This window comes from Talpa occidentalis, unplaced genomic scaffold (genome assembly GCF_014898055.3).
Source record: "Talpa occidentalis isolate TD23 unplaced genomic scaffold, MPIMG_talOcc4v2.1 talOcc4.6, whole genome shotgun sequence".
Classification (NCBI taxonomy): domain Eukaryota; kingdom Metazoa; phylum Chordata; class Mammalia; order Eulipotyphla; family Talpidae; genus Talpa; species Talpa occidentalis.
In genome coordinates this window covers 54,137,885-54,165,165 of record NW_023604972.1, presented here as the reverse complement: position 1 = coordinate 54,165,165, position 27,281 = coordinate 54,137,885, and the positions used below count along the sequence as shown (strand labels likewise).

At 39.5% G+C, this 27,281-nt stretch overlaps 1 protein-coding gene across 2 annotated transcripts in view; it reads left to right on the top strand.

Annotated features, from left to right (window-relative positions):
* Positions 1-576: 576 nt before the first annotated feature.
* Positions 577-27,281, top strand: part of HSD17B11 (hydroxysteroid 17-beta dehydrogenase 11) — a 65,319-nt gene continuing 38,614 nt past the window's right edge. Inside the window, exons 1-5 of one of the 2 annotated variants that reach the window (XM_037530029.2) lie at positions 580-1,351; positions 7,701-7,808; positions 14,133-14,264; positions 15,789-15,895; positions 20,983-21,120. In XM_037530029.2, the coding sequence (XP_037385926.1) occupies positions 1,142-1,351; positions 7,701-7,808; positions 14,133-14,264; positions 15,789-15,895; positions 20,983-21,120 (695 nt within the window). In that variant the 5' untranslated portion in view covers positions 580-1,141. Of the gene's footprint in view, positions 1,352-7,700; positions 7,809-14,132; positions 14,265-15,788; positions 15,896-20,982; positions 21,121-27,281 lie in introns of both variants that reach the window. The other variant, XM_037530030.2, reaches the window with a different exon arrangement.

Sequence of the window (27,281 nt, the reverse complement as noted above, 5' to 3'; positions counted from 1 at the left end):
CACACACACAGAGAGAGAAACACACACACACAAAAATCACAGTTTAATTACTTTCAAGAACTGGATTGAAAAATGTATATCCAGGTAACAATTATTAAGTTCTTACTGCATACAAGCCCAGAGTTCAGTCTTTTTACTCCCTCGTAACCAATCTCTAGGATTTTTTAAAAATCACCAGTTCTGTTTTGAATACTTACACATAGAGGCTATGAAACCAAAAACTGCATAGGTAATCTTTAGGCAGTGATTTTCTCCTTTTTTTTAATTCGTTCTGGAGGCAGTTATTTTTTTGCCTGGATAATGATACTGTTAGGGAGAAATGAGGCTGCTCTCCAACAATACCATTACTCAAATGTAATATATGTTTTTTCACAAGTTCTAATAAGTTGAGTGAAACGTTTCTACTATTGAGTGCATTTGGAAATTATTGAGCATATTTGGAGTGTATTTGTTTCCTTGTGGAAACACTCCAGTTCAATATGATCAGCGGGACAGATTATTATAATGGGACTTTGTTATTGCTGTCCTTAAAAGGACAAAATTTCCTCTGCCCTCCAGAATTCGCACTTAGTTCAAACTGAGTGTGATGTGGCGTCTTCTCAGCGGGGAGAATCCTTCCCTCTAGTGAGGATTCTTTAAGACAGAAAACAACATTTGCTTCCTTTAAGTCATAATGGGCAACCACCAAGTTTCAAACAAGCATCTGGACTGAGGGCACTTTGCTGCTTTGAGAGAAACTGATCAAATTTGAGAAAACAAGCTGCAACGAATGCTTCAAGGTCGGCTTACGAGCTCAGGAAAAGTGGGTACAGACGACCTCTGGCAGCGCAGCGAGCGCGGGCTACGCAACTGGGAACTAGGAAGCTTTGCTCCGCTCTGGACTTTGTCCCTCCCAGATTTCAGCCTGCGAGCTGTCGCTCCACGTTGCAGTCCGAGCCAATTGCAAAAGACCTAACCAAGCCCAACCCAGCGGAAGGAACGGTTTCGGGGTTGTTTATTTGTCTTTGATAAAGGAGACTTTCCTTGCTCTCGCTTTTATTCTCTCTGCTGTGAGACCTAGCAACGCTCCAGAAATTACTTAGAGTGCTTGGTAAAAGAAAACAAACCAAAAGCTCAGCCGAAGCTCGCAGCAACGTAAAGGATGAGATTCTTCCTGGACTGCATCCTGCTTCTGCCCTTACTGCTCGTCTTCTCCTTAGAGTCTCTCCTAAAGCTTTTTATTCCTAAGAAGAGAAAATCAGTAACTGGAGAAATCGTCCTGATAACCGGAGCTGGACATGGAATTGGGAGGCTGACCGCCTACGAATTTGCTAAACTTAAAACCAAACTGGTCCTGTGGGATATAAATAAGGTAATTGTTCTTACTGTGTTTTACTGTTAGTACCTTTAATCTGCAGTCATCTCTGCATTTTGCAGGCCACAACCCCTTACAGCATCTTTGCAAAGTGGGTAGGAAAAAAGAATTACTACATGCTTTTTTATAAATAGGGAGGGAGGAAGAGGGTGAATTAATTAATGTGTTTATGATCACATGATAAACAGAACTAGAAGAGATTTCCATTGTCTGCCTATCACTAGTCTGACATTGTAAATTTATCCTCACTTTTGTCCTGAAAATAATTTGTAATCTTCCAAACCTGATTTCATAGTAAGTTTTAGCTAGTATATTTAAAGAGTAAGAGGTTTGGACCCATTAAGGAAAAAACCCTACTTGAAGATTTTGAGAGATGCATCAGAAAGCAACGTAACTGCCAAAGTTATTGCCAAGAGTAATTGTTAAAAATCATCTTTTAGTTGAAAACAATAAAAAAGAAAAAAGAAATCTTCAATGTAATTTTTACCAAAACAGATATAGGCTTAAGGAAATGAGTAGAATTTGGAATCCTACTTAGTGTCTGGCCAGAGGTAGGTAGGCAAGGTGATTTACCAAAAGCACCTGACAGCCAGAAGTCAAACCCCTACAATCTAGTCAACATCCAATGCTGCAAACAAGGATTTTGGGTGTGTAAAAAAGTCAGCTGACTCTACTTGTCAGTGGTTGATGGATACACAATATCTGTTGCCTAGATATTGAGAAACAAGCAGTAGAGTCCCTTGCCCTCTCTCTGGTAGGGAAAATAGATGTTAAATAATTACATGTGCAATGAGACATACAAACAAGGCCATTCTAGTCCAGTGGTTAGAGACTTTTGGGCTCTGTACTTCTTCATGGTAACTTAACTTTAGGGTTCTGCAAAATAGGTTGGGTTTATTCTACAAAATAGGTAAAATGGGTAATTATCTTAGTGTGAGGATTATACCAAAGAATGCATGCAAAGCATTTAGCACAGTGTCTGGCACAATATTAGCAATCATTCCTTCACAAAGTGGAGTTTGAGCTAAAATTCGAAGATGTGTAAAAGTTAGCAAAGTTAATGCCTTCCAATGCTGCTGCCTGGTTTGTACAAAATTTTCTGTGTTCTGAAGTGTATTTATGCAACAAGTGTTTACTGAGCACCTACTATCTGTCATATACTGTTCTAATGCATAACCAAGGATAAGCAGCGAGGAAAACACAAGCCCCATGAGGTTGGGATATTAAGCTAGGCATGCTATATAATAAAATATGTAATTGTTGAATGGTGAGAAGTATAAGGAAAAAATAAAAGAAATAGGTAGGCACTGTGTGTATGGTGGGGAGAGTAGGAGTTGAAAGTCGATCTTATTCTGCAGCCTCAGTGGGATGGAGATAATTGAGTCAAGATCAGAAGATGCTGAGGGTACAGCAAGCCCATGCGTACCTCTTCAGGAAAGGATGAGCAATATGCAAAATTTAACACAGAAGGAAAGAAGAGAAACAAAGGGAGGGTCTAGCTCTGCACTCTCCAATACAACAGTAGGCAGTCCTCTCAGTCACTAAAGCATTTGAAATGTGGCTCATCTGAATGGAGATGTGCTGTTGTTATGGAAAAACTGTTTTGCCAGAGTGGAAAAGACCAAATGGCACTCCAGAAAGAAGCAGGTTACAGGTTTTTATTATTATAATGCTAGTGGGCAGCAGATAGGAGAATTCTCTCCAGGAAAAAATCTGGGCCCTGAGCATACACAAAAGTTTCCTTTTATACTCAGTTATTTTAACATAGATTACATGGGTAGATTACATTTTTAGGTATACAAGGTAATTCAAAGAGAGGATGAGCGAAATGAGAGGAGAAAAGGGGCTAGCAGAAGATAAGAGGAGTTGGCTTACTCTGCTGTCCCCCCTTCTTGTTAAGACTAGCCATAAATCCATCACCTGGATTGCACCTGGGTTGGAATGTTTATCTAATGAGACTTTTACTGCATTCATTTGTTTACTGGCTTTCCTTTTCACTGTAGGTGTGAATACCCAGGGGGTATCAAAGACTTAATATGAAAAAAGAATGTGCAATAGTTTATTAATAATATATTGCATATTGAAATGATAACATGTTTATACTAAGTTGAAATAAAATTTTATGTTTTTTAGTGAGACTACTGAAAAATTAAAATTCCTTACATAGGGCCTCCCTGGTGGCACAAGGGGTTAAGTCTCAGCACTATGAAGCTATGGGCAGCCACTGCAGCACTAGTTCTATTCCCAGCCAGGGAGCTAACCTATTTGGCACAGCAGACCTCTCCTGTCTCGCCTGCTGCTCCCCTCAGCAGTGTATTTCAGTAGATCTGTCTGTTTTGCTCCCTACTCTGCCTCTGGTGAATCCTTACACCCCAACTCTTGTATGCATAAATAAATAAAATAAATCTTTAAAAATAAATGAAATTACTTACATAGTGGCTAGCATTATATTTCTACGGGAGAATGCTGATCTAGAGATTTAGGTTCAGTTTCTCCAGTTCACACAATTTCCTATTATACGTGCTTTGGTTTTGAGCCAATTTCTATTGGAGAGGTTCCTCTGATGACTCAGGAAAACAGTTCGGATACTGTTGTGATAATACAGGTGGGAGATGATGCTGACATGTCAGACCAGAAAAGTAGTCGTGGAAATTAGTGGAAAGTAGTAAGAAATTAAGGACAATGCAGTGAAGTTTTGTTAAGGTAACAGCTCTTTATTTAAATAATCCGTCTTTTAGGTCCTTACTATTTTTTGTGGATAAGATATATATATTTTTTTTAAACATTTTTTTTTATTATTATTTATTTATTTATTTGTTTGTTTGTTTGTTTTGTTTATACAAGCACTGGGTACAGTCAGAAGCGCAGGAGGGTGAGAGAATTCACCAGAGCCAGAGCGGGGAGCAGAGTAGGCAGAAGGAGTGAAGTACACTGCTAAGGGGCGCAGCGGGCAGCAGGAGAGGTCTGCACGCCATGTGGGACCCTCCTCCAGTGGCCGGGGAGCAGCCGGGGATCGAACCGGCGCCACAGAGGTCGCCGGCAGCTTCACAACCCAGCGCTCAACCGCTGCGCCACTGGGGAGGCCCGATAAGATATATTTTTAATGAAATAGTTATATTGGTTTTTAATGACTTCATTTGGTCAAATAAGTCCCACATCAGTATATATATGCCAGTCTATTTTTCTTGGAATTTTACATATTTTAAAATCATGAAAATCTGAGATGCACTAAATCTGAAAGGGTAAAAAGAGTAGGGTTCCTAATAATCCAGGCAGAAGAACCCAGAAAAGTAAATTCCTTGGACAGGTACATAATTGGAGAATGAGCCAGAAAGTGAAGGAAACGTAAGATTGGTTTAGGAGGAAGCTGGAGGGTGAAGAAGGAGCCAGATCACATTTTTATTACCAAAATTACAAAGACAAATTGTCCCCAAAGATAATTTCTCAGATAAACTCAATGAGAATAGCAATGTCCCTTCTCACTTCCAAGCCTCTTTAAATAAATTTGGAATTGTAACCGGGTGGTCCCCAGGAAAGGGGAAGGTTCCAGGTTCCCTGCCCCACCCAAGGGAGGGTGGAGCTGAGCAGGGAGAGAAGAGGCTGCAGAGGAGACTGAGGAAGGAAGGAAGCAGGATGGAGCCAGAAGGAGACCTGGAGGAGGCACATGGAGCCTAGAGACATGTGAAGAAACTGCACTTGTCTTTTGGTCGTGGACTGGGTGACACAGATGTGGGTGAGAGACCCGAGGGGAGGTGACAATGGCAGCTTTTATCTTGATGTTGATTTTGCTCTTTTCCTTCCGGGCTTGTCTGGTTGTTTCTGACCCTTTTCTGTGGGTCCCCACTGGAAGATGCTTTAGACTTGTGGCAGGCTTTGGGGCCTTGTTCTGGACCAATCCCATTTGGATGGAGTTTTACCCACGAGGGGACGGGTAACTTTGGGTGCTTCATTTAGAAACTAGACTCTTTGCCTTTCCTGTATTGTTTCCTAGTTTTATTAAAGTTCCTTCCCATTAAAGTCTCACATGTTTTGTGTTGATGCAGCAGATGGCAGAACCCTATATAGAATAGGCAGGTTTGCGGGTTTGGGCTGCCCCTCTCCATGCCCTGTAACAGAATGATATATTTACAGTAAATACTGAACACATAATGTATACTCAAAGACTATTGAATGAAAAGTGAATTAATGAATAATTGCAAAAAGTAATGGACAGAATCAGAAGGTTTAATAATCTAAGTAATGGGCAAAAAGGTTTCAGTTGTAGAAGAGGGCAAGGAATAAAAGGAAAGGAGTGCAGCTTGAGAAGTGAATCCAACACATTGGAGAAAAATTATCAGAGGAAATCTTGAAGAATTGTGAGAAGTGCTGAAAAATCCACCATGCTGAGAATATGTTTAAGGGAAGAATTCCTTCCCTCCTGAAACTCTGCTTATTTTTTATTTCTTATCAAGTGACTATGGAAGCTGTCTAAAACTTTTCCTAGAGGAGATAGAACTTATATTTGCACAGTTCAGAAGACAGTAGACCTTGGATCTAAGATCAAGGAAATTGGGCGAAAGTGAGATTACAAGTATAGAGGAAGGAGAACTTTGCTCTGTACATTGTTCATTGAAAAAAGGAAGCCAATCATTAATAAGAAAATCTCGGAAATTGGGATAAATGAAAAATAAATTACTGTAAATTTTGTTCTAAAAAAGCACTGAATTTTATAAATGGAAGACCTAAAGAATCCAGGCAATATATTGAATACTTTTATTAGGTGTTTTTTATTATGGTAAAATATATATAACATAAAATTTAACATTTTTAAGTGTTCTGCCAATATGATTTAAGTACATTCAGAATGTTATGCAATCATCTCTACTATCCATTTAACAGCTCTTTCATCATCAACCCAAGCTTATGCTCTGTAAGTCTCCGTATCCTCCTCCACCAGTTCCTGGCAAAGTCCTCCTGCGCTTCTGACTGCCCAGTGCTTGTATAAATAAGTAAATAAATATTTAAAAAAAAATGCTGAAGGAATGAGCGAATGAATGAACAAACTGTAGTTAATGCATTTATTTATATATAGCTAGAAAATCCATGAAGAGTTTTTCTTGACCCAGGAAAAAAGTTTTGTTTTTTCATTTTGTTTTGTTTTTAAAGTCTTATCAGGAATACACACACATATGTATTTATTTTTATTAAAGATTGCTTTAAGGGCCTCCCCGGTGGCCCAGCGGTTGAGCGCTGGGTTGCGAAGCTGCCCACAGCCTCTGCAGCGCCTGTTCGATCCCCGGCTGCTCCCCGGCCACCGGAGGAGGGTCCCACATGGCGTGCAGACCTCTCCTGCCACCCGCTGCTCCCCTCAGCAGTGTCCTTCGGTCCTTCTGCCTGCTCTGCTCCCCGCTCTGGCTCTGGTGAATTCTGACTGTACCCAGTGCGTGTATAAATAAATAAATAAATAAATCTTTAAAAAAAAAAAAAAAAAAAAAAGATTGCTTTAAATTCAATTCCAAATAGAAGTTGCAGTAGGGAAAGTGGGGTGAGGGCTGGAGGCACAGGAGTGAAAAAATTCAGCAGAGACAAGAGTGGAGAACAAGAAAGGCAGATTTATTGAATATATTGCTGTGGGGAGTAGTGGCCGAGACTGGAGAGGTTGTCTGCACTGGAAAAGGATTTGAAGGTCTCTTATAACTTGTTACCTGCTAGGATGTCTGGTTGTGGGCCTTGACCTTTGACACAAAATGTGTCCTGACTCTGCTTCCACATTCAAGGGCAGAGTGATGGATCTGTTCCCATAGCAACCTCACCTATTCCTTTCCAGTCAAGCCTCCCAAATTTGCCTACTGTGAGGAGTAGGGACTTAGCTTTTACCTTTATTAATGATACCACAGCTGACGTAGCCAGTAAAAGTACTGAGAACAAAGTGCCTGTCACCTTGTAAAAATATGTGTCAATTAAATCACCGCCCACTCTAACTTTAAAGAATCTGCATAGGGCCTCCCCAGTGGCGCAGCGGTTGAGCGCTGGGTTGCGAAGCTGCCGCAGCCTCTGCAGCACAGGTTCGATCCCCGGCTGCTCCCCGGCCACCGGAGGAGGATGCCACATGGCGCGCAAACCTCTCCTGCTGCCCACTGCTCCCCTCAGCAGTGTACTTCAGTCCTTCTGCCTGCTCTGCTCCCCGCTCTGGCTCTGGTGAATTCTCTCACCCTCCTGCGCTTCTGGCTGTACCCAGTGCTTGTATGTATAAATAAATAAATAAATAAACAAATAAATAAATAAATAAATCTTAAAAAATAATAAAGAATCTGAATATACTTATTTCATTAATTTTATTCTCTTGCCTCTTTGTTGCTTTTCCTAGCATGGAATTGAGGAAACAGCTGCTGAATGCAGGAGACTGGGTGCCAAAACTCATACCTATGTGGTGGACTGCAGTAACCGTGAAGATATTTATACTTCCGCCAAGAAGGTGAATATTTACATTTGTTTAGACTGGTATGGTGACAGAGCTGGGAGGGATTTCAGTCTGTTCATGATGCAGGATTGTTAGAATATCTGTGATTTGCCTAAGGTGTGCAAATAGCTAGTGGCACAATCTCAAAATGAGGTTCTCAGATTTTAGTGTGTTCCAGAATTTTCAAGGGATCTTGCTTAAAAATGTAGCCTTGGTCCTCCCTGGTAGATTAGGGGTTAAGTCTCAGTCCTATCACTGCCACAGCCTGAGTTCAATCCCCAGCCAGGCTTCTGACCACATGGCACAGCAGACCTCTCCTGTCTCCCCGCTGCTCCCCTCAGTAGTATATTTTAGTAAATCCACTTGTTCTGCTCCCCACTCTGTCTCAGGGGAATCCTTTCATGCCCCACACTTCCAGCCCAGTTCTTCTACTAAATGAATAAATAAATATTTAAAAATAATAAATAAAAATGTGGCCTCTGGCCCCAGAGGTTTTCTTCGTTGGTTCAAGTGCTGGTCCCAGCAGTCGGCATGTTTAGCAGGAAACCCACACCTCTCTCATCTGATTCTGAAATAGGTGACTCTTTAGATAACAATGCAGAGTCACTGACAGGTTCTTCTGAAACCAGTTAAAGTTCTGGACTTTGAAACAAGTATAAGTCTAACTGTAGCTCTGTTTCTATAAAGCATCATTTATCTATTCTATATAAAACTAAGATGTGCTGTATATAAAAAGGGGTTTCACTATGAATGCACTCATTAACTAAATAGTATCACAATAAGAAGGTCAGTAGAATTTAGTGGGCAGAATAAGGGGTACCCCCGCACCCCCAAAACTGCCTGCTTTCTAAATGGGTTCTGCCATCCTCTGCATAAAAACAAAACATATTCTTAGTGTGTAAGACCACCAATGAAAGGAACTTTTATAGAAATAGTGTGCAATAGAGAGAAGAGAAAGAATATAATTAAAATAGTTTCCAGTTAAACACCCAAAGTTACCCAACCCCTCAAGGGTAAATGCCCTGGCAAACAGGGTTGGCCCAAAGTGGGGTCACTGAAGCCTGAAAGCTTGCCACAGTCAAAGGCTCCTTCTGGTGAGGACCCAGAGGAAAGGGGCAGAAGGGGCCTGGCAAGTCTGGAAGGAAAGGAGTAAAATCAAAATACAAGTTAAGGCAAAGGCTGCCATTGTCAGCCTCCCCAGGGGTCTCTTCACCCACGTCTCTGTCTCTTTCAAGTGTCTCCTCCTTCCATGTCCCCCACATCCCTGGCACAAATGCAAGGCCAAGAAGCGAGTGCAGCTTCTTCTTCACATGTCTTTGCTCCACGTGCATCCTCCAGGTCTTAATCTTCTCTTTCCTTCCTTTTCCCAGCCTTTTCTAGCTTCTCCTCACTGCTCAGCTTTACCCTTCTTTGGATGGGGCAGGGAACCTGAAACTTCCTCTTTCTATGAGTACCACACTGCTACAGAATGATCTGGGCAAATTCATAACCATTACATACTCCTGGACCTCACTCCTACATATTCTGATTTAGTCCAGAGTAAAAGTTCTGATTCAAGGAGATTTGAGAACTGCTTTTTTTTTTTTTTAAAAGCTTTTCTCATCCTTTTTTTTTTTTTTTTAAAGATTTATTTATTTTATTCAAGAACCGGGGTACAGGCCAGATGCGCGGGTGGGTGAGAGGATTCACTGGAGACAGAGCGAGGAGCAGAACAGGCAGACAACTGAAATACACTGCTGAGGGGAGCAGCAAGCGAGACAGGAGAGGTCTGTTGCACCATGTGGGTAGCTCCATGGCCCAGATCCAACTCATGCCTCAGTGGCTGCTGATAACTTGATAGCACTGACTTTAACCCCTGCACCACCAGGGAGGCCCCGAGAACGGCTTTGTTTTGGGAATTTTAGGTTTAGGGACATTTTTAAATTTTATATTAAATTCTAATTTTAAATTTTAATCTTTAATTTCAAAATTATTGTTATTAGTGAAGCATGGGCTAAGTCAATAGAGTAAGTAGAAGTTTACACAGGCCAGTGGTGGGAAATGGCTTTCCTGAGAGGGATTACAGTGAGAGCAAGGCCTAGAGGAAAGTGATAACCAGCCTTTAACAATATTTTACTTAAAACAGCAATGACTGTCCTTTGCAAAGAGGAGTGCCCTCCCCGTTACTGCTAGCAATGTCACCTTGATCAAGTTACTTAACCTCCTGAGGCTTAAGTTTCCTCACTTATAAAACTATGCGTCACAGAAGTACCCTCCCTACCTCATAGTATTGTTAAGAAGGTTAATTAAATGTGGCAGAATAATATTGGAGTGAGGCTGAGGCATGGGGGTGAAAGAATTCACCAGAAACAGAGTGGAGAGTAGAAAAGGCAAATTTATTGAAATATCATACAGGGGAGCAGGGGGCGAGATGGAAGTTACCTGTGTGGGAAGGAGGATTTGAGGCGCCCTTTAATAGTCTTTTCCTGTGGGCTTTTTTATTTGGGGTGCCAGTTTGCACCAGTTATCTGCTGGGATGTCTGGTTTCTGTCTGGCATTGACCTTTGACACAGCATTTGTCCTAAGTGTGCTTCCGCATTTATGGTCAAGAGGAGGGGTTGGTTCCCATAACAATGTTATCCGTTCCCTTTATATATTCAAGCCTCCCAAACTTGTCTGCTGGGCAAGACATGAGGGCTTAGTTTTTAATGTCAATAATGATACCCAACATTAAGTTAATGATGTAAAGTTCTTAGAACAATACCTGACACACCGATCACTTTGTAAAAATTGATTATTAGTATTATAATAGAATTACCAATACTATCTGTATAATTGTGTCATTAGTCATTGTTAAAGTTAAGATCTATAACCCACACCATTACTTACCTGAATGGAAAATATTCATTTCTTGATTCACCTGGGAATAAGCTTTTCTGAAAAAGATTATTTTATTATTTGAACCAATTTCATGATTTTAACATATTGTTGTTAATGAAGTTGTACTAAGATAAATACATGCTTAGAATATACACATCAATGTGATTGTATTCTCAAATACCTATTTGTGGCTGTTTTGGTATCACAACATTTTTATGCCACCTAAACAAACTCTTGGCTTGCTTTTACTGTCAAGAAATAAATAAGTCAGGGCTTCCCTGGTGGTGCAGCGGGTTGAGCACAGCGCTGTGAAGCTGTCTACTGTAGCACAGGTTCAATTCCCGGCCGGCCAGGTAAAAACCCACATGGCACAGCAGACCTCTCCTCTCTCAACCGCTGCTCCTCTCAGCAGTGTTTTTGGTCGTTCTGCCTGTTCTGCTCCCCACTCTGTCTCTGGTGAATCCTCTCACCCTCCAGCACCTCTGGCCTGTATCCCAGTTCTTGTATAAATAAATAAACCTTTAAAAAATTTAAAAAAGAAAAGAAATAAGCAAGTAAGACATTTATTTGCACCATGGATAGACAAATATGAAGCAAGGGATCTAGACCGTCTGACCATTTCTATTTTTTTTTTAAGATTTATTTATTTATGCATAACCCCTTGCGCCATCAGGGAGGCGCTGTCTGAGCAATTTCTTCCGCACTTTAAAACAGTGTTTTTGAGCCATATTAATTTAGAGGCATTACTTCAGCTTTATCAATTCCACAGTGCAAAATGTTTGGTTTTTCTCAGTAACTTAAGGGTCTTATTCTGAACAACAATTTTCATATTGTGCTAGAGATGTGGATTTATGTAAAATAGGGCCAACTAACTTAGCTTGACTCTTTGACATTTCAAATACAAGTTGATGACACTGAAACTCAATTCAGGCTGACAGGCCTTCTGCACTGGCACATTGAAGTCCTGCAGGTATGTTGATGGGACTTTGCCCTGAGCTTCCTTTCTGTTTAAAGTTTGAGGCTTGTTTGGAGTTCTAAGGTCAGAAGATCTGGGCAAGTCTCAGCTGCATATGACCCTAATCCATGTGAACTCGGGTAAGAGACTTAGCCATTCTGTTTCACATTTCTCATTTTTTAAATGAGCTACTTCCTAGAATTATGAGAATTAAATGATAAATGATAAAATGTGTAGCACAAGGAAAGCTTTTAAGGCTATTTGCCAACTCCCAAACACACCCAAGCACTGTCTAAATAATGATATTAATAGAAGTTCACCTTTATTTGGAACAGTAAATCTAACAAAATGCATAGTAACTCTAGGGTTCATCCTCCAAGACATTTAGCATCTCAAAAATGCACAAAATTATTGAATGAGATATTCTCGTGTTTCTGGTGTCTAAGCCTACTAATACCCGATAAAGCTTGGTGGGCAATAGAATGGAGTAACCGAAAAAAAAATAAATATGGCCAATTTAAGGTGTAATCTGTTTTATATAGTTTCTTATGATAGTCCCTACATTTGCCAGTTTTTTTGCTTACTTTTTGTGGTATTAAAAAATTAAATGCTTGTTTTCATAGAAGTTCTTTTTTTTTTAACACTTTTTTTAAAAGATTTATTTATTTATTTATTTATACAAGCACTGGGTACAGTCAGAAGCGCAGGAGGGTGAGAGAATTCACCAGAGCCAGAGGGGAGAGCAGAGCAGGCAGACTGACGAAATACACACTGAGGGGAGCAGCAAGCGGCTGGAGAGGTCTGCGCACCATGTGGGACCCTCGCCCGACAGCTGGGGATCGAACCGGCGCTGCAGAGGCTGCGGGTAGCTTCACAGCCCAGCGCTCAACCGCTGCGCCACTGGGGAGGCCCTTCATAGAAGTTCTTGACCCCATATAGGCTTAACTTGGGATCAACTCCAGGAATGCCCCCAGAAATTGTTTCACAACTGTGTAATTGGACTTGATCTACCCTTAGGACTGAAGATTGGTTCTATGAAATAATTGAACAACTTCTGAAATATGAAACTTTTTGAGACTGCAAGGGAGCAAAAATCTGTCAACCTAGAACTTTCTTGTCTTTGTCATGAAGAGGGACTCTGAAGGCTGGGTGGAAGTTACTCTTGATGTTTGTAGCTAAACTCTCTGAAAGGGTCTTGTCTAGGAAGAGCCAATCCCCTTCTGTGGAGAAGGCAGAAGTACCATTGTTTTCCCCAGTAAGTGCCCTAAATGACTTTCCCTTTCTTCCCCAACCTCCTTCTTCTAGTTAAGCTAGTTAAGATGCCACCTAAAGCCACCTGATGGGTCACCCAGGCATGCTGGGTCTCTCCTGTGAATACAGGAAGTAAACATGTGATTATTCAACTTCTTTACTGCTTCTTCTCTTATCAATCTGTCTGGATTATTTGTCAGCCAGAAGAACCCAGAGGGGCAAGGGATGATTTCTTTTAATCCCAGAACCTTCTAACTCTCCCATTTTAGTTCCTTTAGCTGGGGACACTTTCCTAGCTCCCACCCTCGCTTGCCACTTGCTTGCCTGACAACAGCTCAGATTTCTACTCAAACCTCAAACTAAATGTGTCCAAAATAAGACCAATAAACTAATAAGCACTTTTTTATTTTTTTAAATATTTATTTTATTTATTTATGCATACAAGAGCTGGGGTGTAGGCCACTGTGGTGGGGGTGAAGGGTAGTGAGAGGATTCACCAGAGACAGAGTTGGGAGCAGAACAGGCAGATTGTCTGAGATACACTGCTGAGGGGAGCAGCTGGCCAGACATGAGAGGTCTGCTGGGCCATGTGGGTCAGCTCCCTGGCCAGGGATCAAACTCTTGCTGAGTGGCCTGAGTGACTGCCCCCAGCTTCATAGTGCTGAGATTTAACCCCTTGCGCCACCAAGGAGGCCCCTACTTATCTTTTAAATGATTAATAGTTTTATTTGTCATAAGTTGTTTTTGTTAACCAAATGCCTCTTGGTTGTAATCAATAGAGCAAAGTCAAGAGACTAATTGCAAAAGAAAATTTCAACCTAGTAAACTTACAGGCAATGCTGATTTAATATTAACTAAAGTTAAAGTGTTTTTTCTAGGGCCTCCCCGGTGGCGCAGCAGTTGAGCGCTGGCTTGCGAAGCTGCCCGCAGCCTCTGTGGCACCGGTTCAATCCCCGGCCACCGGGCAAGGGTCCCACATGGCGCGCAGACCTCTCCTGCCGCCCGCTGCTCCCCTCAACAGTGTACTTCTGTCCTTCTGCCTGCTCTGCTCCCCACTCTGGCTCTGGTGAATTCTCTCACCTTCTCGCGCTTCTGACTGTACCCAGTGCTGGTATAAATAAATAAATAAGTCTTTTTAAAAAATAAATAAATAAATAAATAAAGTGTTTTTTCTATATTGGCATATATTTTACTGTATTACTTTTCTACCTCTAGTAGAAAAATCCATACTTTACTAATCATTGAATACACATGGTTCTTGTCTATTTTTGAAGGTGAAGACAGAAGTTGGAGATGTTGGTATCTTAATAAATAATGCTGGTGTAGTGTACACATCAGATTTGTTTGCTACACAAGACCCTCAGATTGAAAAGACTTTTGAAGTTAATGTACTTGCACATTTCTGGGTAAGTTGATTTGTTTTACAAAACACTTTTGTGAAACCTGAAGATTAAATTTAAAGTGAGCTTTTAGTGGACATAAAGGTCATAGCAAATATAAGTTAAAGTTTTCTCCAAGGATATTCAGATAGAACAACCAAAGCGATCCTTTTATTTTTTTTTTAAAGATTTATGTATTTATTTATGCATATGAGAACTGGGGTACAGGCCAGAGGTTTGGGGGTGCTAGAGCGTTCACCAGAGACAGAGTGGAGAACAGAACAGCCAGAACAACTGAAATACTGTGCTGAGGGGAGCAGCAGGCGAGACAGGAGAGGTCTGCTGCACCATGTGGATCACCAACCTGGCTGGGGATCGAACTTGTGCTGCAGAGGCTGTGGACAGCTTCATAGCACTGCATCTCAACCCCTTGCACCACCAGGGAGGACCCCAAAGAGATCATTTACATACTGCAACCTAAATCCACCAATCATACTCCCTCCCCCTCAAAAACTTTAATAAATAGTAATAACCTTCAAGTATTATATATTTTAATTCTAAAATAGTGTCTCACAACTCTGGGTGGTCCAGTTTAGAGATAAAGGAAGAACTTAGAGATCATCCAAGTCATCTTCTATGATTTATATAAAAAGGTGAACTCAGTTTGCTTCAGATTCTTGTGAGACTCATGGCCACAGAATTGTAAACTTTGTTATGAGTCTCACCATTCAAAGTCTTACATACTAAATAGATAGATGCAGGTGTAGAAAGACAATGAGAGTTTTTGAATATTGTCCAATAAACAGTTCCTGAAATGGTCCCTCAAAGTTTTCTTAGATGTAAGCTGGAATGACGGATCTCAAAAAGATAGGAAGGTTGGTTAAAAAGCAGCATTATTTTATGCTAATATCCCTATTATTCACATCTGTCATTGCATTTTTTCTAATTATTGATTTTTTTAAAATTGAGGTACCATTGGTTTACACTATTGTAGGATTTAGAGGCATAGGCACACACTCTTCAGGTGTTGTTACTGTCTTTGTATTTTTATGATTTGAGTTTGGCTGTTTATCTGCCTCTGTTCAAATGTATTTTCTTGTTTCTGAATCCCCAGGACATAGTAAGTGCTCAATATTTATTGCATGAATCATTCAATGACTACTGGAAGACTGTTCATTTCAGTATTTTGAAACATCACTAAACTATTTTCTAACAATTTCACATTAAGTGAAATTCTCTTAATAACTCTAGATTATAATACATATTTAATATGAAATGATAGAAGATATTGATGACAAAAGATAGAACCAGGGGCATAAATCCACTATTTAAATGAGATGAATTCTCAAAACTCTCAGCATCAATTGCTTCGCTTGGTTTTTCTAATCTGGGCAATCTCTCCAGCTCCTTATGTTGCCACATTGACTGTCAATCTCGGTTTTCTCATTTCAGCCAGGAATGATCTTAGCAAATACACCTTTGTTATAGAAATATTCCCAATGAGCTTGAGTCAAAAATAACCATTTTTCTGTTTTAATGAAACTATTTTAGACTACAAAGGCATTTCTTCCAGCAATGATGAGTAATAATCATGGTCACATTGTCACTGTGGCTTCAGCAGCTGGGCATACTGTGGTCCCTTATTTAATGGCTTATTGGTAAGTGAACATGGTCTTCCTTCATTGGTTCCTATGCTTAACTTGTGTTATTTTTATCCTGTCTAATGTGGACTACCAATAATGATGATAGGCTTGAAGTTGCTGAAATTGTGTCTTGTACAGTAAAATTATCAACCATTACTTGTCCTCTAGGTTGATAATTCTAGAGGTGGCTGCAGGGAAATTCAGAGTCAGCCACTTAAAGCATTTCTCATCTCCTTTAGCAGCAAGGAATTACAAAACCATAGCAATATTTTTGTACTATGAACAAAAGTTAATGTTCATAATCTTTAATAAGGTAATTTTGTGGAAAGAAAACAGTGTAAAAAGAGTATAATCTGAGATTTTAAACATTAAAGCCATCAAAACAATGAAACATAACCAAACTCTTTTCTAACAATTTCACATTATGTCTACATTCCTTTGAAAGCTCTACATTATAATACTCATTTACTATGGGATGATAGAAGGGACTGATGACAAATGGTAAGCATCTGGGACATAAATTCATAATTTAAATGAGATGGCAGTTATTCAATGAAATAGAAACCCATGCCAATGTTAATGGGTGAAAGGCTTGCAGTAGTACATAGGGTGCGGTAATGCTGTGCTCTCCCATATGTTATACAGAAGTAATCAGTGAGGCCCTGTAGCCAAGGTGATCTACTGCCGCACACCCTCTAACAATTCTTGGCCATTTTTACATTTTAGCAAATAATAACTCTTAAAATGTTGAATTACCATTGTGCAAATAAATATACATGCAATAATGTAATGCTCAGATTTATTTTCTACCATTGTGTACTTTGGGAATTAATTATCTAAATTCTAGAAACAACACAGATATAATTGTACATGTAGCTATAAATATGTGCATAAATAGATATAGGCATGGGTGGGTAACTTATTTTTATTAGATAGATAGATAATCTTGTATTTAAAGAGTTTGCAAGGATATGTACCATTGTTTTATTCTAACCATATCTATTGTTTGGTAATAAGACAAGTGGCTTTATTTTGTCCCTTTTTTTTTTGTTCATCTGTTTTCTTTCCTTCCCTCCTCCTCCTTCTCTCCCTCCTTCCTTCCCTTCCCTTTTTCTCTCCCTTGTTCCTTCTTTTCTTTTTTCCAAAGATTTCTTTATTTATTCCTACAAGAACTGGGGTGTGTTGGGTGAGAGGATACACCAGAGACAGAGTGGGGAGCACAACAGGTGGAGGTGCAAGGGGTTAAGACACAGCACTGTGAAGCTGTCCGCAGCCTCTTCAGTATGAGTTCGAGCCCCAGCCAGGGAGCTACCCACATGGCGCAGCAGACCTCTCCTGTCTCACCCGCTGCTCCCCTCAGCAGTGTATTTCAGTAGATCTGCCTGTTCTTTTCCCTGCTCTGTGTCTGGTGAATCCTCTTACCCTCTGCATCTCTGGCCTATGCCCCAGTTCTTGTATGCATAAATAAATAAATCTTAAAAAAAAAAAAGAACAGGCAGATTGAATGAAATACACTGCTGAGGGGAGCAGCAAGCGAGAAAGGAGAGGTCTGCTATACCATGTGGGTCACCTCCCTGGTGGGTAGCTTGATAGCGCTATCTTTAACTCCTGTGCCACCAGGAAGGCCCTAAACATAAACTTTTTTTTTTTTTTTTTTTTTGTGGGACCCTTGCTGGCGGTCGGGGAACGAACTGGTGCTGCAGAGGCTGCGGGCAGCCTCGCAGCCCAGCGCTCAACCGCTGCGCCACCAGGGGAGGCCCTAAACATAAACTTTTTAATTGAGGTATAACACACATTTAAAAAAATTCAGATAGCACATGTGTACAGCTCAATGAGTTGCCACAAAATAGACACATCTGTTTAGCCACTATGCAGGTCAAAAAAATAAAACCTATGAGACCTCAGAAAACTCCTTTTAGGACTCTTCCCATTCCAGTTTCTCTTTCTTTCTCAATAGTAACCCCTCTACTGATTTGTAATACCTTATATTTTGTTTATTTTTGATTTCTAGATAAATGAAATCTCAGTATTTGTGGGACTTACATATGTTGTTGGCAGCTGTCATTTCATCTTTTTCATGCCTGTGTGGTTTTGTTTCATGAGATTAGACAGCAATTTATTTGGTACTATTGTTTGTGGACATCTGGGTTGTTTCCAGGATAGGATTATTATGAATAATGATGTTATGAATCTTTTTTTTTTTTTTAAACTTTTTTTTTTTTAATAGAGGCATGTTATTTATTTATTTATTTGTTTGTTTGCTTGCTTTGTTTATACATGCACTGGGTACAGTCAGAAGCGCGGGAGGGTGAGAGAATTCACCAGAGCCAGAGCGGGGAGCAGAGCAGGCAGAAGGACCGAAGTACACTGCTGAGGGGAGCAGCGGGTGGCAGGAGAGGTCTGCGCACCATGTGGGACCCTCCTCCGGTGGCCGGGGAGCAGCCGGGGATTGAACCGGTGCCGCTGAGGCTGCGGGCAGCTTCGCAACCCAGCGCTCAACCGCTGCGCCACCGGGGAGGCCCGATGTTATGAATCTTGAACTCAATCATTTACTAACTTTATGTGATCTTGGGCAAGTTACTCAAGTTCTCTCTGTGCTTTATTTTCTTCATCCATAAAACAGATTAAACATGGCAACTAAGGAACTCATCGAGATTCTGTAATGTTTAAATCATATACCCTAATGCACTTAGCATAGAATCTGTAATCCTGCAAATGTCGAATAACAGAAGAGTGTCTGGCGTTGTATTTTACTTCCCTGTATTCACACAAAATAGTAATGTTCCCCTGTCATTTAGATTCCAGAATGCGTCATCCCAGAACTAATCATCTATATGTTCTGGCTCCTGATTGTTAGAATGAAATAAAGGGAAAAAATACCTGGTTATTTTTCCTATAATCCAGTCCTCAGCTATCACTGTGCAGAACTGCTGCAGCCACAGTAAGAATAAACTACAGCTCTAATACTGATTTTAATTATTAAGGTGAAAAAATGGAGGAACTGGATTCATGTTGAGGGAGGTTAATCTCTTGATTCTATTCTAAAATGTTTTTTGTCATTAAGTATTGCTAAGTATTTTGTCCAAAAATATTTAGATTTTAAAAAGAAAACAATTAGGTGTCACACACTCCTTTAACATAATATTGTCAACTCAAATAACTAATTTATAATCATTAAAACTACGGGTGAAGGAAGACATGGCAAAATTGAGCCCTGATCATTAGCTTGTAATGAAATGTTATTTAAAAGAATAATTTCAAAAAAGAAATAATAATTCAAAATATTAATTGAAAATTTGATGTAAAGTGCAGAAAAAATCCACTCACTGTTAGCTTTCATTTACATGTCTATATGAAAATTAACCTTCAAGTTAAATATTTCTTTAACATACTCAAGATCATTAACATACAAAAGTATGCCCCCTTACTTCTGTTTCACTTAAGAAAATTTTTGAAAATACATGCAGTCTAGTAAAGAAGAAAGAAAAATGTTTGTTGATAATCTCACCATAAAGAAACAACCATGATAAAAAGCATTGGTTATAATTTTTAGGGCATTTAAAATACAGATCTGTAGTAGTACATTGAAAAAAATCTGCACCATAATCTTAATTTTTGTTTATTTAAAATGATTATGTCAGGGGCCTCCCCGTGGAGCAGCGGTTGAGCGCTGGGTTGCGAAGCTGCCCGCGGCCTCTGCAGCACTGGTTTGATCCCCGGCTGCTCCCTGGCTACCGGAGGAGGGTCCCACATGGCGCGCAGACCTCTCCTGCTGCCCGCTGCTCCCCTCAGCAGTGTGCTTCGGTCCTTCTGCCTGCTCTGCTCCCCACTCTGGCTCTGGTGAATTCACTCACCCTCCCGCACTTCTGACTGTACCCAGTGCTTGTATAAATAAATAAAAATAAATCTTTAAGAAAAAAAAAATGATTATGTCAGGCCTTCCCTGGGGTGCAGAGGTTGAGCGCTGGGCTGCGAAGCTGCCTGCAGCCTCTGTAGCACCGGATCGATCCCCGGCCACCGGCGAGGGTCCCACAAGGCGCGCAGACCTCTCCTGCCATGCCCTCTGCTCCCCTCAGCAGTGTATTTCGTCGTTCTGTCTGTTCTGTTCCTCCCTCTGGCTCTGGTGAATTCTCTCACCCTCCTGCACTTCTGACTGTACCCAGTGCTTGTATAAATAAATAAATCTTTAAAATAAATAAATAAATAAAATGAATATGTAATTTGTTTTTGTGTACATGCAATATCATTTTTAATTGTTGCATGATATCCCGCTGTTTCAGTGTGTCACTATTTATTTGATGTATCTATTAATTTTGGGTAACTTATTTGTAAGGTCATTCCAGATGCACGAACACAAAACTCAAACTGCCACAGATCAAAACAGAAATTCTGGGCTCTGTCATTAAAATCTCAGACAGGCTATCCTCCTGTGGTGGCAGTTCCCAACTGGTGACCTTTCAACCCCAAGTCCAGCAGGTGGGGAAAGCACAGTAATGCTTTTAAATGTCCAAGTTCTAGAATTCATTCGTGAATTCCATGAGCTTACAGTAAAGAATGAACAGCCTACAGTCACATTAAATTTTTATGGAAACAGCACAGTGAAAAACACCCTACCCATTTTCCTAGCAAGACATTTAGGGCCTCCCCTGGTGGCGCAGAGGTTGAGCGCTGGGTTGCAAGCCTGCCTGCATCCTCTGCAGCGCCAGTTCAATCCCCGGCCACCGGTGAGGGTCCCACAAAAAAAAAAAAAAAAAAAAAAAAGACATTTAAACCTCTTTATTTCTCATTTGATAAACGAAGCTGGAATACAGTAAATGTTCCATGTCAGAAATCTACCGGACTATCCACTAGAATGCAGATTCTGATTCACTAGGGCTGGGCCGGGCCCTGAATTTCAGATAATGTCACCTTTATAATAAATTCACATATTTACTAAGATCTGCTTTTGGGTTCTCTATTCTATTCCATTGATGAAATTCAATCTTTAAATATTCATACACACTGCCATGCTATGGGCAGAGGTTAACACTTGACTAAGGGAAATAGGCGTCTGAATTAAGTAGCTTTCTTGAATTTGTGACTTTTTTTTTGTTTACTTTCAGTTCAAGCAAATTTGCTGCTGTTGGATTTCATCAAGCTTTGACTGCAGAACTGAATGCCTATGAAAAAACTGGAATCAAAACATCATGTCTCTGTCCTAATTTCATAAACACTGGCTTCATCAAAAATCCAAGTACCAAGTAAGTTGAGACAGAAATAGAGACAAAGGTTGGTGACTGCTGTGAATATCAACCATTCTGTGGGTTTTCCAAAATAGCTAATCCTTAAAACACATGATATTCAATGCCTTTAGCACATCTCAATTTCAGTTTCTGCAGGTTGTGGGAAAGCAGGTGGACAGACAAAAAGAGTAGGAGCATTTATGTAAATATAAATATGAATAACAGGTGAACTTGCTAATCCTCCCATTTTTCTTCTCCGAAGCAATTGTTCTCTGACAAGTACAGGATACATACACTTCACCAGTACTTCTTGGGAACCATGTTGGGGGCCCACTGGAAATGTTGTGGTTTAGTTGGGATAGGATAGTGGTGGGGAAAAGGACCTAGAACTCTTCGCTTAACAGCCATCATAGTTAATTCTGGCAGTGCTAACCCAAAGTCACAATGTGAAAAACAGTTTCTTTTTGATGATCTAGAGATTATTCTCCAAAATGAACACCAGACCATAGTCTTTCCTTAATTACAAAGTAAAATTTTCAAGGATTGTTAATTTTTAATATTTTATCTCTTGGGATTAGCTTTAATGTATCTATGATGCATAATTGAAAAAAAAAAAACACTCTAACATATGAAAACAGTAAAGTTTCTTTCCAAATTTTCTCTTTCTGTTTCAAGCTACTTTTATCACTTTGATGACCACCCCTTTATGTTTAAATTGTATTTTTAAATGTTATATAACTGATGTAATATTATATGTGGGTTTCTGGAAGCATAGTAAGTAAATTGCTTACTTCTCCCAGCATTATGTCATGGACATTTTGCATGTCAATAAATGCAGAACTTGTCAAAGTGTATTGAATTACCAGGCCTGAGTCAGAGTATCCCCTGGTAATCTTTAACACAGCAAAGCTATAATGGACATCTAGTGAATGGATATTTTCCTATTTGGGTAAACTCTTTCAGGTAGATCCAGAAGAGGGATTACAGGTCAAAAGGTTATGCAAAAATTTTAGTATTCCTTCTCCCGGAAGTACTGCTCCTCTCTAACTCCGGTCCTCAGTGAAAGAAGAACAACTTCACTTCTTCACCAGTATGTTTTCTGCTTCATCTTTTATGTTATTTCCATGCACAAAGAATCATCTTTATTCTTGTTTTGATGACTAACCACCTAGATTAAAGTGTTTTCTTATGGTTTTGGTCTTTTGACTTCTTTTGTGTATTTCCTGTTTTATGGCTTCTACCCATTTTTTTCCTATTGAGCTACAGTTCTCTTTGTACATTCAAGATAATCCTTTTTTTTATATTGTATATGTTGCATATAATTCTCTCTGTATTTGACTTTTAACTTATTTTTATTGAGTTTTACATTAAAATTTCTCAGATTTTTTTCCCCTTCAGCCTTTCATAGAGTTTTACTGAATGTAAAGTTATCAAGCTTATTACAATATCTACCATATTTTTTCCCTAATACTTGTGTGGTTGCACTTTCCACTTATAAATCTTTGCCGCACCAAAATTTACTTTAAGAAGTCAAAGTAGAGCTAATTGTTTTCCCCAAATGGTTAATGAGTTGTTGCTGCACTATTTATGAAATCAATTATCATTCCCTCCACTGACTTGAAAAGTCACCTTTATAATAAATTCGCATATTTAATGGAATCTAATGCTGGGTTCTTTATTCAATTACACTGATGAAATTCAATCTCTAAATTTTATTCTCCTCTCTTAAATTTTCCCACTCTTTTCCCCATTTTGTCTGCTTTTGATGAAAATGCATTACAGATTAATGAATATTCTCTGTGGCTGCTATGGGAAGATAGCAAATTCTATTTAAATACACCTTAATCTTAAGTCACCCACCCCTCCAGATAGTAAAGTCAACATTAGCCTGAAATGTGGTAACTGTCCAAAGATCTCGTCTCCAATGAAGTTATCAAATTGTCCTAAAAGTATATTTACTTCAGATAATATAGATAATTCATCCATTTTAACTAAGAAAAACTCTAAGTAAGACCTAGAGACAGAACATAAATTTTGGGTTGAGGAGTGGAACTGAGTGGGAGCAAGGAGTAAAAAGAGGATAAGAACTCACTAAAAATGGGGTTAAAGTCACAGCACTTTCAAGCTATTGCCAGCCACTGCACCATGAGTCCCTGCATCATGAGTTTGATCCCCAGCCAGGGAGCTAACCCACATGGCACACAGCAGACCTCTCCTCTCTCACATGCTGCTCTCCTCAGCAGTGTATTTCAATAGATCCACCTGGTCTACTCCTCACTCTCTCTCTAGTGACTCTTTTCACCCACTCCCACCTCCCCGCACTTCTGGCCTGCACCCCAGTTCTTGTATGCATAAATAAATAAAAATAAATCTTTTTTTAAAAAATTCACTAAAACTGTCAGAGACAAATACAGTACGATAGCCCTCATATCTGAAAAAGCCAAGCACAAAAACAGTAGGATAGTGGTTACTCAGGGTTAAGGGGTTGAGGTTATTATTTAAGAGGTACAAGCTAGCAACCAATACATAAGTTCTGGAACTCTAATGCACTACATAGTGATTATAGACAACAATATTGTATTATAAATATTATAGGTGCTAAAAAACCTACATCTTAATTTTTCTCATAACACACTAAAAAAGAAATAATTATGACACATGACTTAGGTGTTAGCTAATGCTATGGTGGAATTATACTGCAATATAAAAAAGTGTCAAAACACCGTGCCCCTTATATTTACAAAATGTGGTACTATATTTCAAAAATTAATTAATTTTTGTAAAAGTTTACTAAAAGTGAAAGGAGGTGTGTTTCAAAAGGAGGTGCATTATCCCTGAGAATAAAATTTGCCTGTTTCCTCCATTATTTTCAGGATTTACATACTAAAAGAATATGTCTGAGTGAAAGTTTTTCACTCAGCCTTTCAGCAGTTAAAAATAGACACCATATTTAAAGATTATAATTGAATTGTTTAGCGTTGCCCTAGAACAAGGCTGCACAAGGCTAACCTTCATGTGGGCAGAGTGCCCTCTCCTGGCAGAGCTCTAATAGTACATCTAAAAAATAAAACTTGCTGTGCAAAGTAAAAATAAATAGAAGCTGGAGTGATTCTAACCTAGTCATATTGCTATAACCTGGCTAAGCAAGAGTCTGAAGCTTAATCCTGCCACATGAACTCCTTTAAAATAAGCTTGCACTGGAGTGGATGCCAAAAGTGAAGCTAGCTTTCACCTAGAAATTTAATTCTAATTTAGAGGTTAGATATCTTATTCTAGTTTATATTTAGGACACTAAATAAAATCTATAAACCTCTCAAAAATACTTTGCTTTTAGATGTCAAGGGACTTGCCCTTAAGCAGCAGAACTGTGATTTCAGACCCAACTTTTTCCTTTTTACACAGCAGTCAACTTTCTGAAAGTGGGAAACCAAAACCAATCTCTGAATGACTGACTACAAATAATTTGTATCATATTAATATTGGCACTTAAATTCCCTTTAAACACATTGAAGATGTGGGTTATTGGCTCTATGTTTACACATTTAATACACTGCAAAGAAGCTGGTTTACTCTAGGGGTTATAATGCAGCATGATCTGAGTTCATTGGAATAAAGAATAATCTGGTATACTGAGAATTTTTTTCTTTTTGATGGCTAAAGAGTTATTTTTGTGATATGTTTTCATATCAAAAAATCATCATATCTTGGGCCTCCCCGGTGGCGCAGCGGTTGAGTGCTGGGTTGCGAAGCTGCCCGCGGCCTCTGCGGCGCCGGTTCGATCCCCGGCTGCTCCCCGGCCACCAGAGGAGGGTCCCACATGGCGTGCAGACCTCTCCTGCCGCCCGCTGCTCCCCTCAGCAGTGTACTTCGGTCCTTCTGCCTGCTCTGCTCCCTGCTCTGGCTCTGGTGAATTCTCTCACCCTCCCGTGCTTCTGACTGTACCCAGTGCATGTATAAACAAAACAAACAAACAAATAAAATAAAAAAACATGCCTCTATTAAAAAAAAATTAAAAAAAATTAAAAAAAAATCATCATATCTTGAACTTATTGAAGGCCTACTAAATACCAAATACCTTACTGGTTCTAGATACCTGTAACTTCTAATCTGTCAAAGCTAAATTTGGCATCTAGGCCAAAGTTTGCCTACCTCTGTTCTTATCCTTATAACAATTCTACAAGACAAATTTATTGTATCCATTTTAGGAACAAAAAACATGAAACTTGAAGAAGTTACAAAAATCATCAAATGTCACACTGCTTCGGTGTGGCAGACTGGAATTCCTACCTAGGCTTCTGACTCCAACTGCCCTAAAATTCCTAGTTCTATTTTTTTATAATTTTTTTTTTATTTTTTTAACAAGGTAACATTGGTTTACAACACTGTATATGATTCAGAAATACAGGATGTTATCTCTTCGGGATATGTCACGACACTACTAAGGTACCCATAGTCCTCCACCACAGTCCACTGTGCATCGTCCTCTTCTGTTCTGCATCCTCCCCCTGTAGTAGGTTTTGGTTTTAAGTTGTCTGACTGTTTGTTGTTTTTTTTTTAAGATTTATTTATTTGTGCATACAAGAACTGGGGTACAGGCTAGAGGTGCAGAGGGTAAAGAGGATTCACCAGAGACAGAGTGGGGAGCAGAACAGGCAGACTGACTAAAATACACTGCTGAGGGGAGCAGCGGACAAGTCAGGAGAGGTCTGCTGTACCATGTGGGTAGCTCCCTGGCCAGGGCTTAAATTCGTGCTGCAGAATGTGCAGATAGCATCATAGGTTACGTCTTAACCTGTTGCTCTACCAGGGAGGCCCTGAAGTTGTCTGACTGTTTTGTATGAGTGATGCCATCCAGTATTTGTCATTTTCTTTCTGACTTACTTCGTTTAGCATAACCCTCTCCAGTTCCACCCATGTTGACATAAGTGACAGCAGCTGATCTTTTCTATAGCTGAATAGTATTCATGCGTACAATGCATGCATACTTGTGTGTCTTCATTCACTCATCTGTCTTCATTCACTCATCTGTCTTTGGTCACTGTTGCTTCCACAATTTGGCTACTGTGAATAGTGCTTCAGTGACCATAGGTGTGCATATATTTCTTTTGTATTCTTCAGGTAGACCTAGGAGTGGAATTGCTGGATTATATGGTAATAGATTTATTCTTAATAGATTTATAGTAAAATTATGAGTTTTTTTTTAAAGAAAAAAAAACAAAACATCTGATACCATTTGTTATGCCCCCTTGGCTTAATCCCGTCCCTTCTCTTCACCTCTGGTAACCTCATTTTGGTTTTCAATGTCACTTGTTTTGTTTTATTCATTCATCTGCTTTGTCTCCTGACATTGCACATATAAGTCTGACTATTTTCACTTCTCTTCACCCCCTTGAGTTCCTTCCATTTTGTCCCAATTGACAAAACTCCATCTTTCCCAGTAGCTTAGCAGTATTTCATTGTGCGTATATGCCACATTCTTCCTTATCCAATCATCAGTCAGTGGGCACTTAGGTTGTTTCCTTATCTTAGCTATTATAAATAACGCTACAGTAAACAACTCATTAAGTTTGGTGATTTCATATTCTTTGAATAGATATCCAGAAGGGGGATTACATGGCAGTTCCATTTTTAGGTTTTGAGGAAGATCCACGTTTTCCAAAATGGCTGCACCAATTTGCATTCCCACCAACAGCGTTTAATCGGTCCTCTTTAGCAATCTTTTTGATGCAAGTCATTCTTGCATGTATGAAATGATACCTTTTGTGGTTTTTATTTGCATTTCCCTAATGAATGTTAATGGACATATTTTCATGTGTCTGCTGCCATCACTCCATCCTCTTTGGAAAAGTGTCTATTCAGATCTTGAATGCCCATTTTTTAATTGTATTTTTTGTCTTTTTGTTTTGAAATTAGATGAGTTCTTTATATACTTTGCATATGAACCCCCCTCTTGGATGTGTTGTTTATTTTTGCTTTCATTTCCTTGCAGTTGTGGTGGAGTTTCCATAAACAATTGTTGTTGATGTCATGGACTGTGTTTTCTATTTTCGTCTATGTATTTTATGACTTCAGATCTCACGATTTTTCAGTACATTTTGAATTTTTTTCTTTTTGGATTTAGAAACTGATCCAGTTTCATTCTACATGTGACAGTCCAATTTTACCAACATCATATGTTG